Source organism: Calidris pugnax, unplaced genomic scaffold (genome assembly GCF_001431845.1).
Source record: "Calidris pugnax isolate Ruff unplaced genomic scaffold, ASM143184v1 scaffold41, whole genome shotgun sequence".
In the NCBI taxonomy this organism is placed as follows: Eukaryota; Metazoa; Chordata; class Aves; order Charadriiformes; family Scolopacidae; genus Calidris; species Calidris pugnax.
This window is the reverse complement of record NW_015094509.1, coordinates 23,743,022-23,759,040: the sequence shown is the minus strand read 5'-3', so window position 1 is coordinate 23,759,040 and position 16,019 is coordinate 23,743,022. Positions and strand designations below refer to the sequence as shown.

The 16,019-nt window shown below is 43.1% G+C and overlaps 1 protein-coding gene across 1 annotated transcript in view; it reads left to right on the top strand.

Moving 5' to 3' along the window:
• Positions 1 to 8,972, top strand: part of NDRG1 (N-myc downstream regulated 1) — a 41,123-nt gene extending 32,151 nt beyond the window's left edge. The window contains exons 9-16 of the mRNA XM_014965472.1: positions 143 to 199; positions 1,147 to 1,250; positions 1,631 to 1,687; positions 2,623 to 2,674; positions 3,413 to 3,460; positions 4,989 to 5,024; positions 6,337 to 6,388; positions 7,118 to 8,972. Of these exons, the coding sequence (XP_014820958.1) occupies positions 143 to 199; positions 1,147 to 1,250; positions 1,631 to 1,687; positions 2,623 to 2,674; positions 3,413 to 3,460; positions 4,989 to 5,024; positions 6,337 to 6,388; positions 7,118 to 7,383 (672 nt within the window). The 3' untranslated portion in view covers positions 7,384 to 8,972. The remainder of the gene's footprint in view (positions 1 to 142; positions 200 to 1,146; positions 1,251 to 1,630; positions 1,688 to 2,622; positions 2,675 to 3,412; positions 3,461 to 4,988; positions 5,025 to 6,336; positions 6,389 to 7,117) is intronic.
• The last annotated feature ends 7,047 nt before the right edge of the window (positions 8,973 to 16,019 follow it).

Below are 16,019 nucleotides of genomic sequence, written 5' to 3'. Positions count from 1 at the left end.
GGGGGGGGGGGGGGGGGAAATCAATCTAGGATATTGTACATACAAGGACAGCAGAGAAACATCCATTGGTCTACTTATGGGTAATTGAAAGGTTTCAACTGTTCAAGGATTGTTTTAATATTTAGATAATCTTGCTCTTCAGATTTCAGGTTGGACAAATGCTTTACCAGACATGGTCATTTCACATCTGTTTGGAAAGGTAAGGATGTTCAAAACATTCCTCTGATGTGTTCAGTAATTTGCATTTATCTTCTGGGGCTGGGAGGAGGGGAGAAGCTTTCATTTAAACAACAGAGTGCAAAGTTAAACTGTGAGGTACTCTTCATACTTGTGTTCTCAGTATATTGGAGGTGCTATGCTGCCATGGGGCTTGCTGTGTCCTGATGGCTCAAGTGCAGCTCAGTCGTGACACCTCTAGTAGGGGCAGTTCCTTGTTTAGCCAGCCAACAATTAAACTTGAGTGTAAGTGTCCTATGTATTCATGTTCTGAGCAGAATTACACTACAGATTTCTTTTTTATACCATAATGTTGTTGTAACTCTGGGAAAGTTGGTTATTAGTACTAATGGTTATCTTCAGTGCAAACCTGTAGAGTGCTCTACTGTTTTCTGAGGCTACTTTGCTGTGCTTGAAACTGTTAGTAAATGCAATGGAAAACTCCACTCCAGCACAGCGAGAAACTAATCTATAAAGACTTTAGAACCAAACTGTTTGAAAATGTTAGCGATTGAAGTCCTTGAAGCTTAGTTATTTACTATTGTGAAATTGAGTTCTGCATTACATATGTTTGTAAGCTTTCAACATCTGCTTTACCCTAGAAACATTTATTGAGCTTCTCACCCTGAGTCTTTTTTGGTTTTTAAACCTCAGACTTGTTTGACTGTAACCATCTGCACTATAACTACATGTTTTGCAGTCTTAAGATCTTGACATTACAACATACTGAAGTTTTAAAGTGAAAAATGTGGTTCTGCAATCAGTAACCACATGTTAATTCTGGGTGATGCCACTGGGTGCTAGAAGTTGTCCCTCCTAAAGGTGCACTCCTGTTGTGTAGATATGAGACTGATGAATGACTGTTGTGCCATATCTTCAGCTCCTTTCAGAAAATAGTCCCTATTCTGAACGATTCTCTCTCCACTGTAGGAAGAGATTCACAGCAACCATGACCTGATCTATACTTACCGTCAGCATATTATTAATGATATGAATCAAACCAACCTTCATCTCTTTGTCAACTCTTACAACAGGTAAATACATTTACCTGATTTCTAACTGGAAACTGTTTTCAGAGGCTGTCCAGCTCTTAGAGCCAATATTACTTGTGTGGTGCAGTTACTTGTGTTCTCCCAGTTTAAAGTTCCGCTTGACAGTGCCTTTAGGGATCTCAGGTGGTTTTCTTATGGGAGAAGGACCTTGAGCGTTTGTGGGGAGAAAGAATGTATACTTGGACTAAGACATTGACTTAAGTCTAAGAGTGGTTCTCCATCAGTTGTGGAGGCTACAACATGTATCAGATTAAATTAACGTATGTGAGTGTCTGCGCTTTCTCTAAACTGGAAGAATATGGAATTATCTGTAAAATTTCAGTGTATCAAGAGCCTTTGTTCCCTCCATTTATTTTTTTTAGTCGGCGAGACCTAGAGATTGAGCGTCCTGTTCCTGGAATAAATGTTGTCACCCTTCAGTAAGTATATTATTTCTTCCCAGTTCACCTGTGCGTGATGTGAGCTAAGAGGTGTGATCAGGGGGTGGGTGTACTGCATAGGCATTGCAGAACTGTACCTGCATGTGCCTATGTGCTAGAAAAGGATCTTGTAACTTCATGTAGGAGATAAGAGGTTACTGCGAGTCAGAGACCACTATTAGAAAGACTTCCCCCTCTTCAAACTTCAGGGTTGGAATGCTAAATAGTTTCTGTCACTGTATCTGCAAAGTTAGGCTTACAGAGTAACTACTTGAAAAGTAGATGTATTTAGCGTTACCTGGAAATATGTCCTAGGTAATGGAAACTATAGATGTGAGTGCACTTAAGCTGTGCCTTTGCAACCAAGAGAACATAAACAAAGCCAATTTGAAAAAAAAACCAAAACCAAACTTTGAGGAAGATGGAGCAGGTATGAGAATGACTATCTGCCAGATCTTCTGCAAATAGCTTTTCAGTTATGCTGCAACCTGTGCAACAGAACAGTTGTCAAGTCCTTCTGTGCTCAGCTACTGATGTTTACACACAGGAGACTTTGAGACTCTTCTGTCAAGCTGGATGAAATTGGATGACAGGTCCAAAAGTTGGAGCTCAGGGGGCAGGGAGGGTTGGGGGGAGACTTTGATGCTGATGCCCACATTCAATTTCTTATAAAACAAGGAATAAGAGCACTGGGAAGGGCTGATTGATTGCTACAAGGTGGGGAAAAAGACAGGTTTTCAGAAAAAGTATCAGAGCATGTCAGTAGATCTGCAGCTAATACAGTGGATTTGATGTATCTTTAAGGTGTCTGGAATACAAAACAAATCATTTTCCCACACTTAACTGTCTCATCCTTCCAGCAACACAAAATGAAGCTTAGGGCAAGTCCGGGCTGGATCACAGAGATAATACTGCTTTTATGTGCTTCCCTGCAGATGCCCCGTCCTCCTGGTGGTTGGCGACAGTTCCCCGGCGGTGGACGCCGTGGTGGGTATATCGAGCTGTGCTTTGCCACCGGGCTAATGGGCAGGCGAGCCAAGAAGCTGTGCGAGGCCAGCAGAGCTCACCCTGGCTGGCTATCGATCCAGCCCAGCTGGCTCTCCTCTTCCAGACCTTGGGAGAGCTGCCATTAGCTCCTCGCTGTTTGTTCCCTCTGTCTGTGCACCATTATTTAATAGCTCCTGCCTTAGGAACAATCGCCACAGCAGTTCCAGTGAACCGCAAATATTTTCCTTTAGAGAGGAATCTGCTGCTGGTATTTCAGCTTGTTCTGTGGTGTTGGAGCTCTGCCCTGGGTCACTATGGAAGCAAAGAGCTTCTTCTTGACCATTATAACGTGCCCCAGATGACTGGGTGACTTCAAATGTTGTGGCTTAACGGGCATGCCCAGTCCGCTGGCTGGTGGCCATATGGCTGCTCACCACTTGGGACGCTACCAGATGACCCAACATCACAAGATAAACAACACTTGTTGCCACTGGAGTACCAGAAACAGATAAAAAAATCTTGAATTCCCATGTACGTGGAAAAGAATACAAAAATGTGAACTGACCTACTTGAGTTCAAAGATATATTTATGTATACATAGAGTCTTTATACAGAAGCCGAAGATACCCAATTTAGTCTGAATTAAGACAGAAAAGGAGGTATTTAATCTGTTTTCATGCAGCAGTTCATACTTAAAATCTTGTTTATGATGTCTTATGCTGCTGTTCTTTGATACAGGTTGAATGCAATGCAAAGCTGGACCCAACAAAGACCACGCTTTTGAAGGTAATAATAAAAACTGTTTGTTTGGGTTTTTTTAATAAATGCTCTCCTCATTTAAAATCAGGTAGATTAACTAAAAAAGCAGAATCAGAGCAATGTGCTGCAGTGCAGATAACACAGTGAGAATCCACCTCGATATAGAAGGGCAGTTCCTTCAGTATTTTAGTGGGATAAACGAGACTAGGGGCTTCTTGTCAAGGTTAACAATAGGGAATTTCTCAGCTCCTCCATTTTAAAACACTAGGGGTGGGAATTGAAATGCTCAGTATTTCACATACCCATAGTGAATTTGACTAGAGCTGGTAAAATTGATCTCGAGGTATTTCAAAATATTTGAAAAAACCCAGCAGCAGAGTGGAAGTGCAAACGAAAACATCCAGTTCCTGTGCTCGCCTGTCCCTCAACAGTGGTGTCAGATGAACAGACAGCTCATCTATCAGCCATAGTTTTGTCATCCTCCTTTTTATGTGGACACAGTCCAGGACATCTTACTGCTGGAAATGTATTCTTTTCCAAAAACTTGATAAAATACACTTCCAAGCAACAAAACATTGTGCAAAGGCTTTGGCTGTGAGTGCAATCTTCAGCTCATTACTGGTGATAACATGCAAATGGTGAAATGGAAATTGGTGATTTTTCTGCTGGGAACTTTAACAGTATCTCTCCATATTGAACTGATCAGTGAAAATGGTAATATACAATTAATTTTCAATGTTTTTTCCTCCTAATGTTGAGGAGTTACACTGCTGACCTACCACATGGAGATGGCAGACTCACCCTAAGAAAAAATCTGACACTATCTCAAATCCTCTATCAGTGGCCAGCCTTTGCTCAGGCCAGGGATAGGGCTGATGCCAGGTCCTGCTGCAGGCCTGTTTTGCTGCTAACTAATCCTAGATAGGATTTGGGGTTTCCTGTAATTCACAACTCAACTGTTTTCAGCTTGTGGTGTTCCTTGGAACAGGACTGTTTTTGTTGGGTTGGCTTTGAGGGGTGGAGTGGCAGGAAAAATGAAGTGCTCCAAAAATATTGCATGCACTCAAGATAGCTTCTCTAATTTGGCTTTCCCTGCTTCCCGTGGCGAGTCAGGCTGATGCTTGCCATCCGCAATCTCAGCAAATGCTTTTTCCCTCTCACCGCTGAGGTTTAGGTGTTTGTTCTCTCTCCCCTGTTTGTCATTCAGGTCAGTACCGAGTCACGTTATTGTAATTCAGAACTGAACTTGTAACCAGGACTAATAGGCTAGTTTCTAAGAAACTGGTAATCACTGCCTGGCAAAAAACATTTATTTGTGGCTCCAGCCGATGTTTTGCCTGAGGGTCAAGACACTTTGGAGGTTTCTGGGGTGCAGTCGTAGCTTTTATAAACATTTAACTGCCTGCTTTGATGCCTTCGTCTACACATATGTTACTTGCACAACAAAAGGAAATGTTTTTCTGCCAGATAGCTAAAAAGGTCATTTTAATATATCCTGAGCATAAAAGAGTTCCTCTGGCATGATGCTAACTGGCTGTTCTTGTCCCCCTTTCAGATGGCTGACTGTGGTGGGCTCCCTCAAGTTTCCCAGGTAGGATTGGGCTGACGGAAATCCTACTAATCCTGTTCTGCAGCGTGTCAGATGGCAATAAATGGGTGTTTTCCTGTAGGGTACTTTCTGTTCCCAAATGTCAGCCAAAAGGATGGTTATGATTTCACGAATAATGATGTCAATCGGTCATCTGAGCTTTCTTTTTTCTTTAAAGACCAACGAAGTGCAAAATTAAGATTGGGCGGGGATATTATTTCCTCTAATTAAGCCTTAACAGAGTAAATGTCTGAGGTGGGAATGCAGACGTATTCTTTTATGCCTATCTACTAAGGTAACATGGATTAGGGCTTGAGCACTAATGGTTTGAAAACATATTTATTTGGACTATTTATAGCATAGACCGGGAAAGTGGGAGGCAGGAAATAACAATGCTGTGTTCTTGCACACACTGACTTGGCTTGACTGAGAATGGACTGGAGGTTCTGAAAGATATTTAGGCATAAATTCCAAGGCTGCTAATAAAAGCAGGCTGGGAAAGTTAAAATTTACCTATTCTGGAGTGTTGCTTCACTGAAAGAGCTGACTGGTAAATCATCTGTAGAATGTGATGTTTTCTAACAGATTTCTAAGCAATATAATGTGGTGTTCACGTCCTTAAGGAAAAAACCTGAATAATTGCGTGCAGCTGAGAAGTCCCTGTACAGTCAGTGTGTGCTCAAACAGTGGGAGGGGTAACAGGCTGTTTTAAAGCCACACAGGAGTACTTATGTTGCTTCTGTTGTACAGAGTTCATTCTTTGCACTGATTCAGATAGAACTATGCAAAAAAATATATGTAACATTGGCATGCGCAATAATTGAGACTTGAGGCTTATTTGGCCACTGTGTCAGAGAGAAATAGTGAGTGCCTCATTGCAAGAATGTTAGTCGCAGCCAGTTGTGCTTGTGTGTTCCTGGTTACCTTTTTTGCTCTATAAACATAACTATCAGCTCTGACTAGCTGGGTTTGTTCTCTGCTGATTAGGAATTGCTGCCTTATATATTTGGCGAGACCAGTTGTTTTACTTTGGCTCACCTGCCCCAGTAACTGCACGAGCAAAGTTTGGGCCAGGCTTAGATCACTTGTAGTCTGGAAATCTCATATGCATTTGTCCATTTGAAAAAATAATGGGGCAGGGGAGCAGAAAAGGGAGGGGAATGGTGGAATTCTCTCAATGTTAATTCTCAGACATGCATTAGAGCTCAGTGAGTAAGATGTCCCCGTTAAGATATGGCATCTATAGCATCTATAACTTTGTAACGTAACTAACTTGCTGAGCATTGCATACGATAGTACTCTCTTTCTTTTGCAGCCTGCCAAGCTTGCAGAAGCTTTCAAATACTTTGTTCAGGGAATGGGTTACAGTAAGTATCAGTTTTATGGAATGGTTCACCTGGCTACCACAATGTGTTGGGCATCAAAGCATGTGGAGAGTCTTATGATCCCTGACGTCATCTTATCCCTGTTGGATATGCGTTTGCAAAGGAAAAAAAACCAAACCTGTGGTGTCTGGGAGAAGGGTTTTCAGACCAAATTAGGTTAGAAAATAGTAGAGAACTTTGTGGACAGCTTATACCCACAAATACCTGCTTTATTTTATCTTGATATTTTTATCAAGGGTGGGTATTTGTAATAGTGTCCCCTCATTGCATCAGAGGATATGATTCATATGCTGCACAGAACATTTAAAACCTCATTAGTTCAGAGACTTCTGTAATTTGTAGCTTTGTCCTTCACGTACGTGCTTCTGTTGACTGCTGTGGTGTAGATGCATTGCTAGCCTGGGCTGCCAGCAAAGGTTCAATATCTGAAAGTTATGGGAGTCTTTGTTTTCCTCTGGCTTGTTTCAGCCTGAGCAACATGCCATAAAGCTCTGTCTTGAATCCCTCAGCCCCAGCCACCAATTTTGCCTCAGTAATTTGGGCTCCTTAGCTGTATGCCTGGAGAAGTGGTACTTCTACACTTCAAACTACCATGAAAAGTATATATTCAACCCTGATGGCTTCTCCAAGGGTGGTGAGGGTTGGAGAGGAAGGCAAGGGCTTCCTTCCAAGCCCACAAAGCAAGGCGTTAACAAAAGACTCTTCTTCCAGTCCCCGCTGCTAGCATGACCAGGCTGATGAGGTCCCGTACCGCTTCTGGCTCCAGCGTAACCTCTTTGGAAGGACAGAGGAGCCGGTCTCACACCGGGGAAGGCACAAGGAGCCGGTCTCACACTGGGGAGGGAACGAGGAGCCGATCCCACACCGGGGACGGTGCCAGGAACCGCTCCCACACAGACACGCGCATCGAGCTGACACCGAACTCGGCAAGCAATGCTGAACAATCAAGCCCCAAGTCCATGGAAGTGTCCTGTTAGATGGCTGTGGGAGGTTTAAACTGGTCACAGTGTGAAAAAGTAATGGATGCCCCCTGTGTATCACAAAACCATAACTGGTATTAATCTCAAGCTATTCTGTAGGATGAACTCTGTTCACCAGGGTCTGGCAGGGACCAAAGAAAAGAAGCATCTCATTTGCTCTGTCATTATTCTTGTAATTCAGACAGTTGCTGCTATCGTGCCCTCCTTCAATGGATGCCAAATTCTAAAGGATACTTGCCAAAAGCTGATGTGGTTGTAAACACTTCAGAGTCAAACCAGGCTTGCTCAATATCCTCCCTTAAAATCAAAGCTGTTACATGCCCCTTTATCTCTTATTCTCTTGAAGTAAACTGGCACAATTTGAGACAACTTTCCAAGAGGGGGAGAAAAAAATCACTATTATGGATGGCTTTTAAAGAAGGAAATGAAACAAATGTGTTATGGCCTCATGTTGAAGCTGGAGTTGAATTCATTGTATATAGCTTGACTTCAAATGATAGAGAAGTTAATGTATCGTGCATTTATAGGCCTTCTAATTCATTAGTATTCAAGCCTGTTTTCCTATGTACAATAATATACTACTAAAATAGGCGATTTTAATGTGACTTCGAGACGAACTAAATCTTTAAGCTTTTTTATTTTACTTTTTTGAGATTTAGTTCCAGTCTTCCTTTCCTTCCCCCCTCCTAGACCCTAAAACCCGCTTAGCCAAACAAGGACAGGATTTAAATTTAATAAGCAAGGTAGCATTTCCTCTTTGGGGTCTTGGGCCAAAGGGTTTACCATACTGCAAAAGTTGGTGTAGTTATAACGAGTAGGGTAGCTGTACATGCCAGCAAAGCAGAAACAGCTTGATTTTTCCTTCAGACAGCTTCTTATCTTTGCAGCTCAAGTTTTTGTGTCCAGCACAATTGTGATAAATTTGGAATTCTGTAAGCGAAGCCAGATCCAGCTGTTCTTTGTCAGGAGAGATGAATAACTGTGGGATGGCATGTAATTAGATACTGTACATTCAACTGCCACTAATTACTAGATTTGAAACTCTGATGAGATCTCACTGGTGCTGAGAAGTGTATTCCACAAAGTGGTGGAGAGGCAACACTGTATCTGTAAAATACAGTGTGTAATGACTGCATAAATGTAATGATCTGCTTGTTCTGCATCTTTATGTAGCCTCCTGATACCACAGGTGACTTTCATTGATGCCAGTGGCTTGATACCTTTCCGCCAGTCAGATTTTCACAGTTGGGTGTTCTGAAGTCTGTCCTTCCATAGGTGGTGGGACAGGATTTCCCGAGCTCCAGTGCGTACCTGCTGCATTGCAGTCCTCACACAAACAAGAAAACTCAAATGCTGAGCAGTTAAATAGCAAATGTTAATACTTTGGGATTGCTTGTTCAGAAGAACACCATCTAGATTACTTTATATTGACTAACTTCAGCTCTTATGTAGAATATCCGTAACAGCTTGTGGGAAGAAAAGACAATTTCCAGAAAGAATAAAGCTATTGTGTAAAGTCTATCAAGAAAAGTTTCTTAATGAAGTATTTGTATTTATTTCAAAAAAATAAATTTGTAACTTTGCAATGTCTGGTGTCTTAATGTTTTACCAGGAGTACAATAGTCTTTCTCAGTGGGAGTGTATTCTTGCCACCCCTTTGTATGAATGAAATCTTTTGTTCTTTTGCACATAACTCTGCCCTTCCCTACTTTTGTGCTTGGAGCTCTTTTTTTTTCTACTCCAGCCTACTATTTATACTGAGAAAACACAACACACTTCAGTATGAGGTATGACTGGCTATTCAAAGTACTAAAGGATAATTTTCTTCTAACAAATGCATAACAAATTTGAAGGCTTGGTATGGTGTGCTATTTATTTGCTATTTAAAGTTTTCTTTTTCTCCAGAGATCTAGTACCATCTAATGCATAGACCTGTGGTCTGTACACTGATTTCCTCACTGGAGTTGGTGCCATGCTCATTGCATCCTGTCCGTTCCCAAGTTGTTCTGTAAATCCACTGATGTGTGACATGTCCCCCACTGATCTGCGGAGGAATTTGGGCCTCTTGACTGAAATTGCAGATGCCACTCTGCTTCTAAAAGCTGTTCTTTTTGGACCTCTTGCAAGAATCTAAAAGTAAAGAAAAGCTTAATCCTCCATAAATAAGTTTTAAAAGGACTCCCCAGATACAAGAGGGATGGGAATCTAAAGCTTTAGGAAAGAATTAAAACATTGCTTTATTGCCGTCCTTAAAGCAGAAGTGCAGTTGTCCTTTTCCAGCTTAAGCTTCTATTTATTTTGGTGGTTTCCTGTTAAAAAGTCGAGGCTTTTTGTAACTTGAGCAGTATCTGTCTTTCTAGGGGACACATCCCTCCACAGGTTTGGAGGCTCCCTTTGGGTGTTACAGTGGGTCTGGGAACACTGATGTTATTCAGCGTGGAGAATGGGTAGGAAATAACAAAGCCTGGTCTCCCAAATGGCTCTACTCTGCTTTCTGTGTTGGGACCTTTGGGAGGATATGGTGCTCTTGCCCAGTGACTGATCTAACACGCTCGGGTTTTCAGGGACAGGTGGGTGTGTGGCTTTGCTGGAACTATTTTGGGCCGCTCCTTTCTCCCGTATCTCAAAAAATCCTGCGATAGGAAGAGGCAAAAGCAAATATTTGGCATGTCTGAGCCAAGGCTCTGCTAGATGTGCTGATTCAGCAGTTGTGATTGGACTGATACCAGCCAAGGGCTTGATTTGGTCAACCACCGCCTGTGCCAGCGCCAGTGAAAACGGGAGGAACCTGTGCCAACTCATCTTACAAAAGAAGGGCAAAGTTAGGTTCTTCGCTGAGCTTTTCTGGGAATGGCTAATCATTCCTTCCACAAGGACAGCATGGTGTGGCTGTCAAGCCCAGGCAGCTTATTTTTGTTTAATGGGGAGGAATGCATCCAAGCCTCCTCGCAGCACAAAGGCATCTGCGAGCACTTCTGAGCAGTGAGGAGTTGCTAGGACCACTACAAATGTCAGCTTTGCAACAAAAAGTATTCATTTGGCAAGGAACAGCGTGTACCTGTACAGAAAAGCTGGAGGTCAGCACAGCAGAGTGGTGTCTTACCTTTTGCAAGGAGTTATGACTCCTCTTTTCATGCAGTACTGGTCTCTTGGCATCTTTAACTTCTGCTGTAACTGAAGAGTTGCAAGTGGCTTGCAGATTATTAGAAATTTTTATAAAATTTCTATAAACCCCTTCCTAGAGCTTGCAAATGCCAAGTTCTGTGTTATTCTTAGAGACAGAGCCTGGATACTGTAGTGTCATTAAACCAGAAAAGATGAGCTGGGATTTCACCTTTATCTCAACGAATGAATGGCCACCACAGAGAAAGGAGCTCCTGTGGCATAAAGGAGACTGAGATCAGATAACAGGAGGTTTCCAGAGAAGAAACAGTTCACCCCTCACAGTGCTTTTGGGATTATAAAGGATGGAAGAGGAGAGAATGGGCTCTCAGGGACCCAGAGGTTTCCTGATTGCAGTAATGTATCTCAATACCAAATCTTCTCTGTAGTGGTGCTCTTCAGAAACTGCCAGTAGAAAGGATGTCATTGCTGAAATCCAAGTCCTTTCCACCTCAGCCTGGGCCTCCACATCTACTGTACAAAAATCTGGCTGCATTTCAAGATGGCTTTCCCACTCCCTGTCCTTGCAGAGGAGGAGTGGGAGAGGATATGCCAATATCACGTCGTTGCAGCAGGACTTTTGTGCTGAAGGATGCTGCTTTCCTCTTTAAACGTCTCTAGAGACTAAACAGCTGGAAACTTTAGCCTAGATGTGTTTTGGGGGTTTATGATTAATGTCATGTGTTGCAAGTGATGGACCGAGCTGGAGAGAAAACAGTTTATAGCAAAGCTGCTTATTTTTTCTCTTCCGTGCTGGAATCCTCTTCCTGTCTGATTTTGCATCTTGGGCAGGGGATCTGTTGCAATCCTCAATGTGCCGGTAACAACACTCTGTTGTTTCTACCAACACAACACACTGAGCAGCGTCCCACGAGTGCCACGGGCGACTTGGTCCTCCCCCTTCTCACTTGCTGTCTGCTTTTTTTGCATGATTTTACACTATTTCACATTCACTAGAACTGACTCTCCCGGTCTGTGTATATGAACAGCTGTTTTGATGCGTGGATTTAGTGTTTCCACTGAGCCAAATATAGGCTTTATGTTGATAGCTGATCACTGCTATGCCTAATGTTTAAACAACTGAGAGAAAGGATGTCGGGGTATTTTAAGAGATCAGCCCTTCCCCCTCGGCCCTTTGTAACAGCCAGACACAGCCTCTCACTGTTTCTATCTATTGCTTCATTAAGGGCTCCATTCATTTTATAAACAACACAGCTGCTGACCAGTGCTGGGGCAAAAAAAAAAAGGCAGGAAAAAAAAAAAAAAAAAAAACATAACTGAAGTTTTTGTGCTTTCATCTTCATCAAAGCTCTTCAGCTTCATGGCTTAATAAAATATTCCACAGAATTACCTGATTTTTTTATTTTTTTTATTTTACTTTAATGCACATTGAGTCAATTCCTGGAGTTGTTCTATTAAAATTGACAGGAGTTGCACCAGGGATGAATTTGCCTTACTGTCACACAGTGTAAGAAAAGATCAGAACAATATCATAAAGTCTCTAGAAAGCAACATACTTGGTTGTTAACCCATTTTTACCTCTACATGATAGCAATACTGAACATAACACAGAGCCTTCAACTTTATGTTCTTAGCCAAGAACTACTAGATGCTCAGATATAGGTCAGTAGCACAGTAAGTTTTAGATGTTATTTTTATATTGCTAAGGGATTTTTTCCTATGGGCAGTTAATAAAATTAAGTTTAAGTTGATGATTTCCAGGATGGAAGTGTGGTTTTCATGCCAAATACAACTGTACAATGGTGCATTTTCACTTGACAGAACTTCCTAGCATGTTCTGACTGTATCACCTAGCAGGAAAAAAAAAAAAAAAAAAAAAGGCTTCTGATTGCAACTGCCAAACAGTTCAATGTCTGTTCCCTGCAACTCAGCGTGGGGATCGTTTTCTCACCCAGCTCCTCCTGGGGCTGGAGGAGAGCTGTTATTTGGATGTAATTAAAGAGGCAGCCCCCCCACCTTGCATGTTTTTGGCACTGGTGGCTGTGGGATGTGCTTCAGACACTGGAAGCAGACATGAATGGGCATCCCCAGAAGAGCCCAGGGTTTGGGAAAGGGGATAGCAGGCAGCTCTTCCTCCCCAAGCAGCACCACTGCAGTGAGCTGCGACCCGCAGCAGAGCTGGAAAAAATATCCTTGTGTGACCCACCACTCTCTGCAATTGCTTTTTGGCTGAAGTGGATTATGGTATTCAGGTCAGGGTCAGTGCGCAAAGGGGACTGGGGGAGGGAAAGGCTGTTTGCAGGGCAGTTGCACTCGGGGAGGACTAGGGCAGCTCCAGGCAAAGCCTAACATGAGCAACAGCACTCAGAAGACCTGGACTTTGCAACCCTTGGCTCTGAGTGTGTGTGCATGTGTACGTGTCCTGGGGCTACCAACATAAGATGGACATGGACCCGTTGGAGCGGGTCCAGAGGAGGGCCACCAAGATGATCAGAGGGATGGACCACCTCTCCTATGAAGACAGGCTGAGAGAGCTGGGGTTGTTCAGTCTGGAGAATACTCCAGGGAGACCTTAGAGCAGCTTTCCAGTGTCTGAAGGGGGTGTACAAAAAAGCCGGAGAGGGAGTTTTTACAAAGGCATGTAGTGATAGGATGAGGGGTAATGGCTTCAAACTGGATGAGAGTAGATTTGGGTCAGATATTAGGAAGAAATTTTTCACTATGAAGGCAGTGAGGCACTGGAACAGGTTACCCAGGGAAATTGTCGATGCCCAGTCCCTGGAAGTGTTCAAGGCCAGGCTGGATGGGGCTTTGAGCAACCTGGTCTGGTGGGAGGTGTCCCTGTCCATGGCAAGGAGGTGATCTTTAAGGTCCATCTTTAATATCTAGATGATCTTTAAGGTCCATTCCAATCCAAACTGTTCTATGACTCTATGTGTGTGTGCAGGTCCCCTATCCAGCAAGATGGACAGTGAAGGTGTGGTTGCCAAGCTGTGTTTTTTCCCCATGTGGTGGGCCCAGCACTGGCGTGGGGCTTGGTGAGCCTGCCACCAGCAAAGATGCCACCCAGCCCCTCACACACTGGTGGGATGCACTCCGTCCAATCCCTTTGCCTTACCTCAGGCCTAAGCTTGCATCTCCCGAGCTGGGAAATTCTCATTTAGCAACTGATTGTGCTATGTTTTCATTTAATGATGACCAGTGACCAAATCAAAGCAAATCATAGTTCATTGTCACCAGCTGCCAAAGTTGAACTTTGATCCTGGGGTGAGTCCTTCCATGCTGCTCATGCAGGGTAGGAGATCCCACAGGGTCAGAGCTGAACACAATTTCCAGGCAATCAGCACTTCATTTGGAAAGCACTTTGCACTTAGGAGATGATGGCTTTCCCAGAACAGTCCAAATGCGGTGGCTGAGAATGCAGCCAGGAAGTCCCTCATGTGCAAGCCCACATGTGCAAGTAGAAGATGCAGAGGCCAGATGGGACTTCTGGTGCCTGTAGAGGCAGCAAGGAAATGTGCTACCCTTGCTGAAAGCTATTGCCAGAGGCACAGCTGGCTGGAATGTGCTAAAAAATCCGGAGGACTTCCCTTCCCAGCAAAAAAAGTTCACACTGAAGGAGAAGGCTGGGTTGAGGATGCTTTCCTGGTAGCCATAAGCAAGCCCAACACAGACTCATCACTGTGCAGAACAGGAGGCCACTCAAAGTGTTTAAATTCCTATTGAGGCAGGTAACCTGCCTCAGGCTGGAAGGCAAACTTGATTTGCGGGAAAACTCTACAAGTATTTTTTCCTAAAATTAAACAGTTGTATCCTTAGTGGGGTAAGATCTGAGGATGTGTAAATGCAGTGATATGCAATAATGATTCTTTAATTTAAATATTTTTCTGCATGTCTTTAATAAGCTTGTTTGAAAAATTTCTGTCTGTATGGCTGCTGCAAACAGGTTACTCTTGCAGCCTCTCAAATGAGCTGATGAAGACATTTTTAGGCAGGTTGAGAAACATGCTTCACTTTGCTCGAAGACTCTAGACAGGCTATCCCAAGTCCAGTAAGAGTGCTGGGCGTGGGGTGGAAATCAAACCCTAGAGCCACAAACAGATCAGAAAAGAAGGACATGTGAGTTGGGGAACACCTGGATTTCCAAAGCTGCCAAAATATTCCCGCTTAAGGAAATACTCCCATAGCATCCTTTTTTACCACATTTCTGGTTCTTTACTTTTATTTTTCTGTGTCCTTCAGTTCAGGGCTTTGTCACACATTTCAAACACATACTTGGACATTGGCCAGGCAAAGAGATTGGAAAAGGAAAAGAAATGTCAGTGGCAAATATATTTCACCTTCTTTTGCTTGCCTAAGCTTCTAAATGAGGTGTCAGTCATAGATTCATTAATCATTTACCACTTCAGAAGTTATTTAATATCTTTAAAGCATAGCAGCAGCAGGCCACCTATAAAATCTCACCAGGATGCTGTACGAACAAGTAATACGTGTTACATAGTTGGTGTGACTTGGACTGACACTGCCAAACCAATCTGTTTTTCCCATTAATTTTTCAAATACATTTCAGCATATGAAGCTTACAGAAATAACTCTATAGAACTGTTTAAATTAGAAAGTCACAGTTTGAAAAGGTATGTGTATGGATATGTCTCTGTGGTTAATGAGAGCTCTCTGTCTCCATCAGTTTAATAAACTGCTGGACTTAAAGCTCCTTCAAAAAACTGGGAGAAAAAAAATATCTCAGGGTTTAATTTCCAAGATGACACAGTGTGTCTAAATATTGTGGTCTTCCTGGAGTATGACATATAGATGGCACAATCCTCGTGAGCACAACAAAAATAAAGCAATGCACTATGTCCTGTTTCCACTTGCATGCACACTGAATGTAAAGGCATCTCTATAAGTCACACTCTTGCTTCTTTTCCTTCTGCAGTGAATGTCTATCACGCTTTCTGGGGCTGCCAAAAAAGGCAGCTTGAGCCACTGAACTGACTCTAGTAAAGCCCCTACAGAAGGCAAGGAGCTACGGCCACTGGAGCTAGCTGGAACCTGCCATTCATATCAGCATGAACTGACCCTCAAAATCCCATCCTTCATCCTTGTCCCAGCCTGCAAGACTAACAGGATAATTGGCATGAGCAGAACGTGTATCAAACTGTCTCGGCTTAGTCTGGATTGCAAAATTGTCACTTCCATCCTTTCTCAAGCCTTTTCCTGGACCGCTGCATCAGAGGGGTCTAGCACCAGCCCAGAGCCTGGTATTGCCTCAATGGCATTATTGTTGGTTTCTTGGATGATGGTACCGCTTTCAGGTCCCAGCAGAGACCTGGGCCCATTGTACGAGGAACTGTACAAATGTACAGTGAGCATCAGTTCCTGCTGGAGGAATTTTCACTCTCAACAGAGGCAATGAACAGTAGGGCTTTGTTAGTCTGTCTCTGAAGAATTGAGGAAAAGTGAAGCGAAAGGCTGGATCCATGAAAGCCTTTGAAGATCTAGCTCCTTAA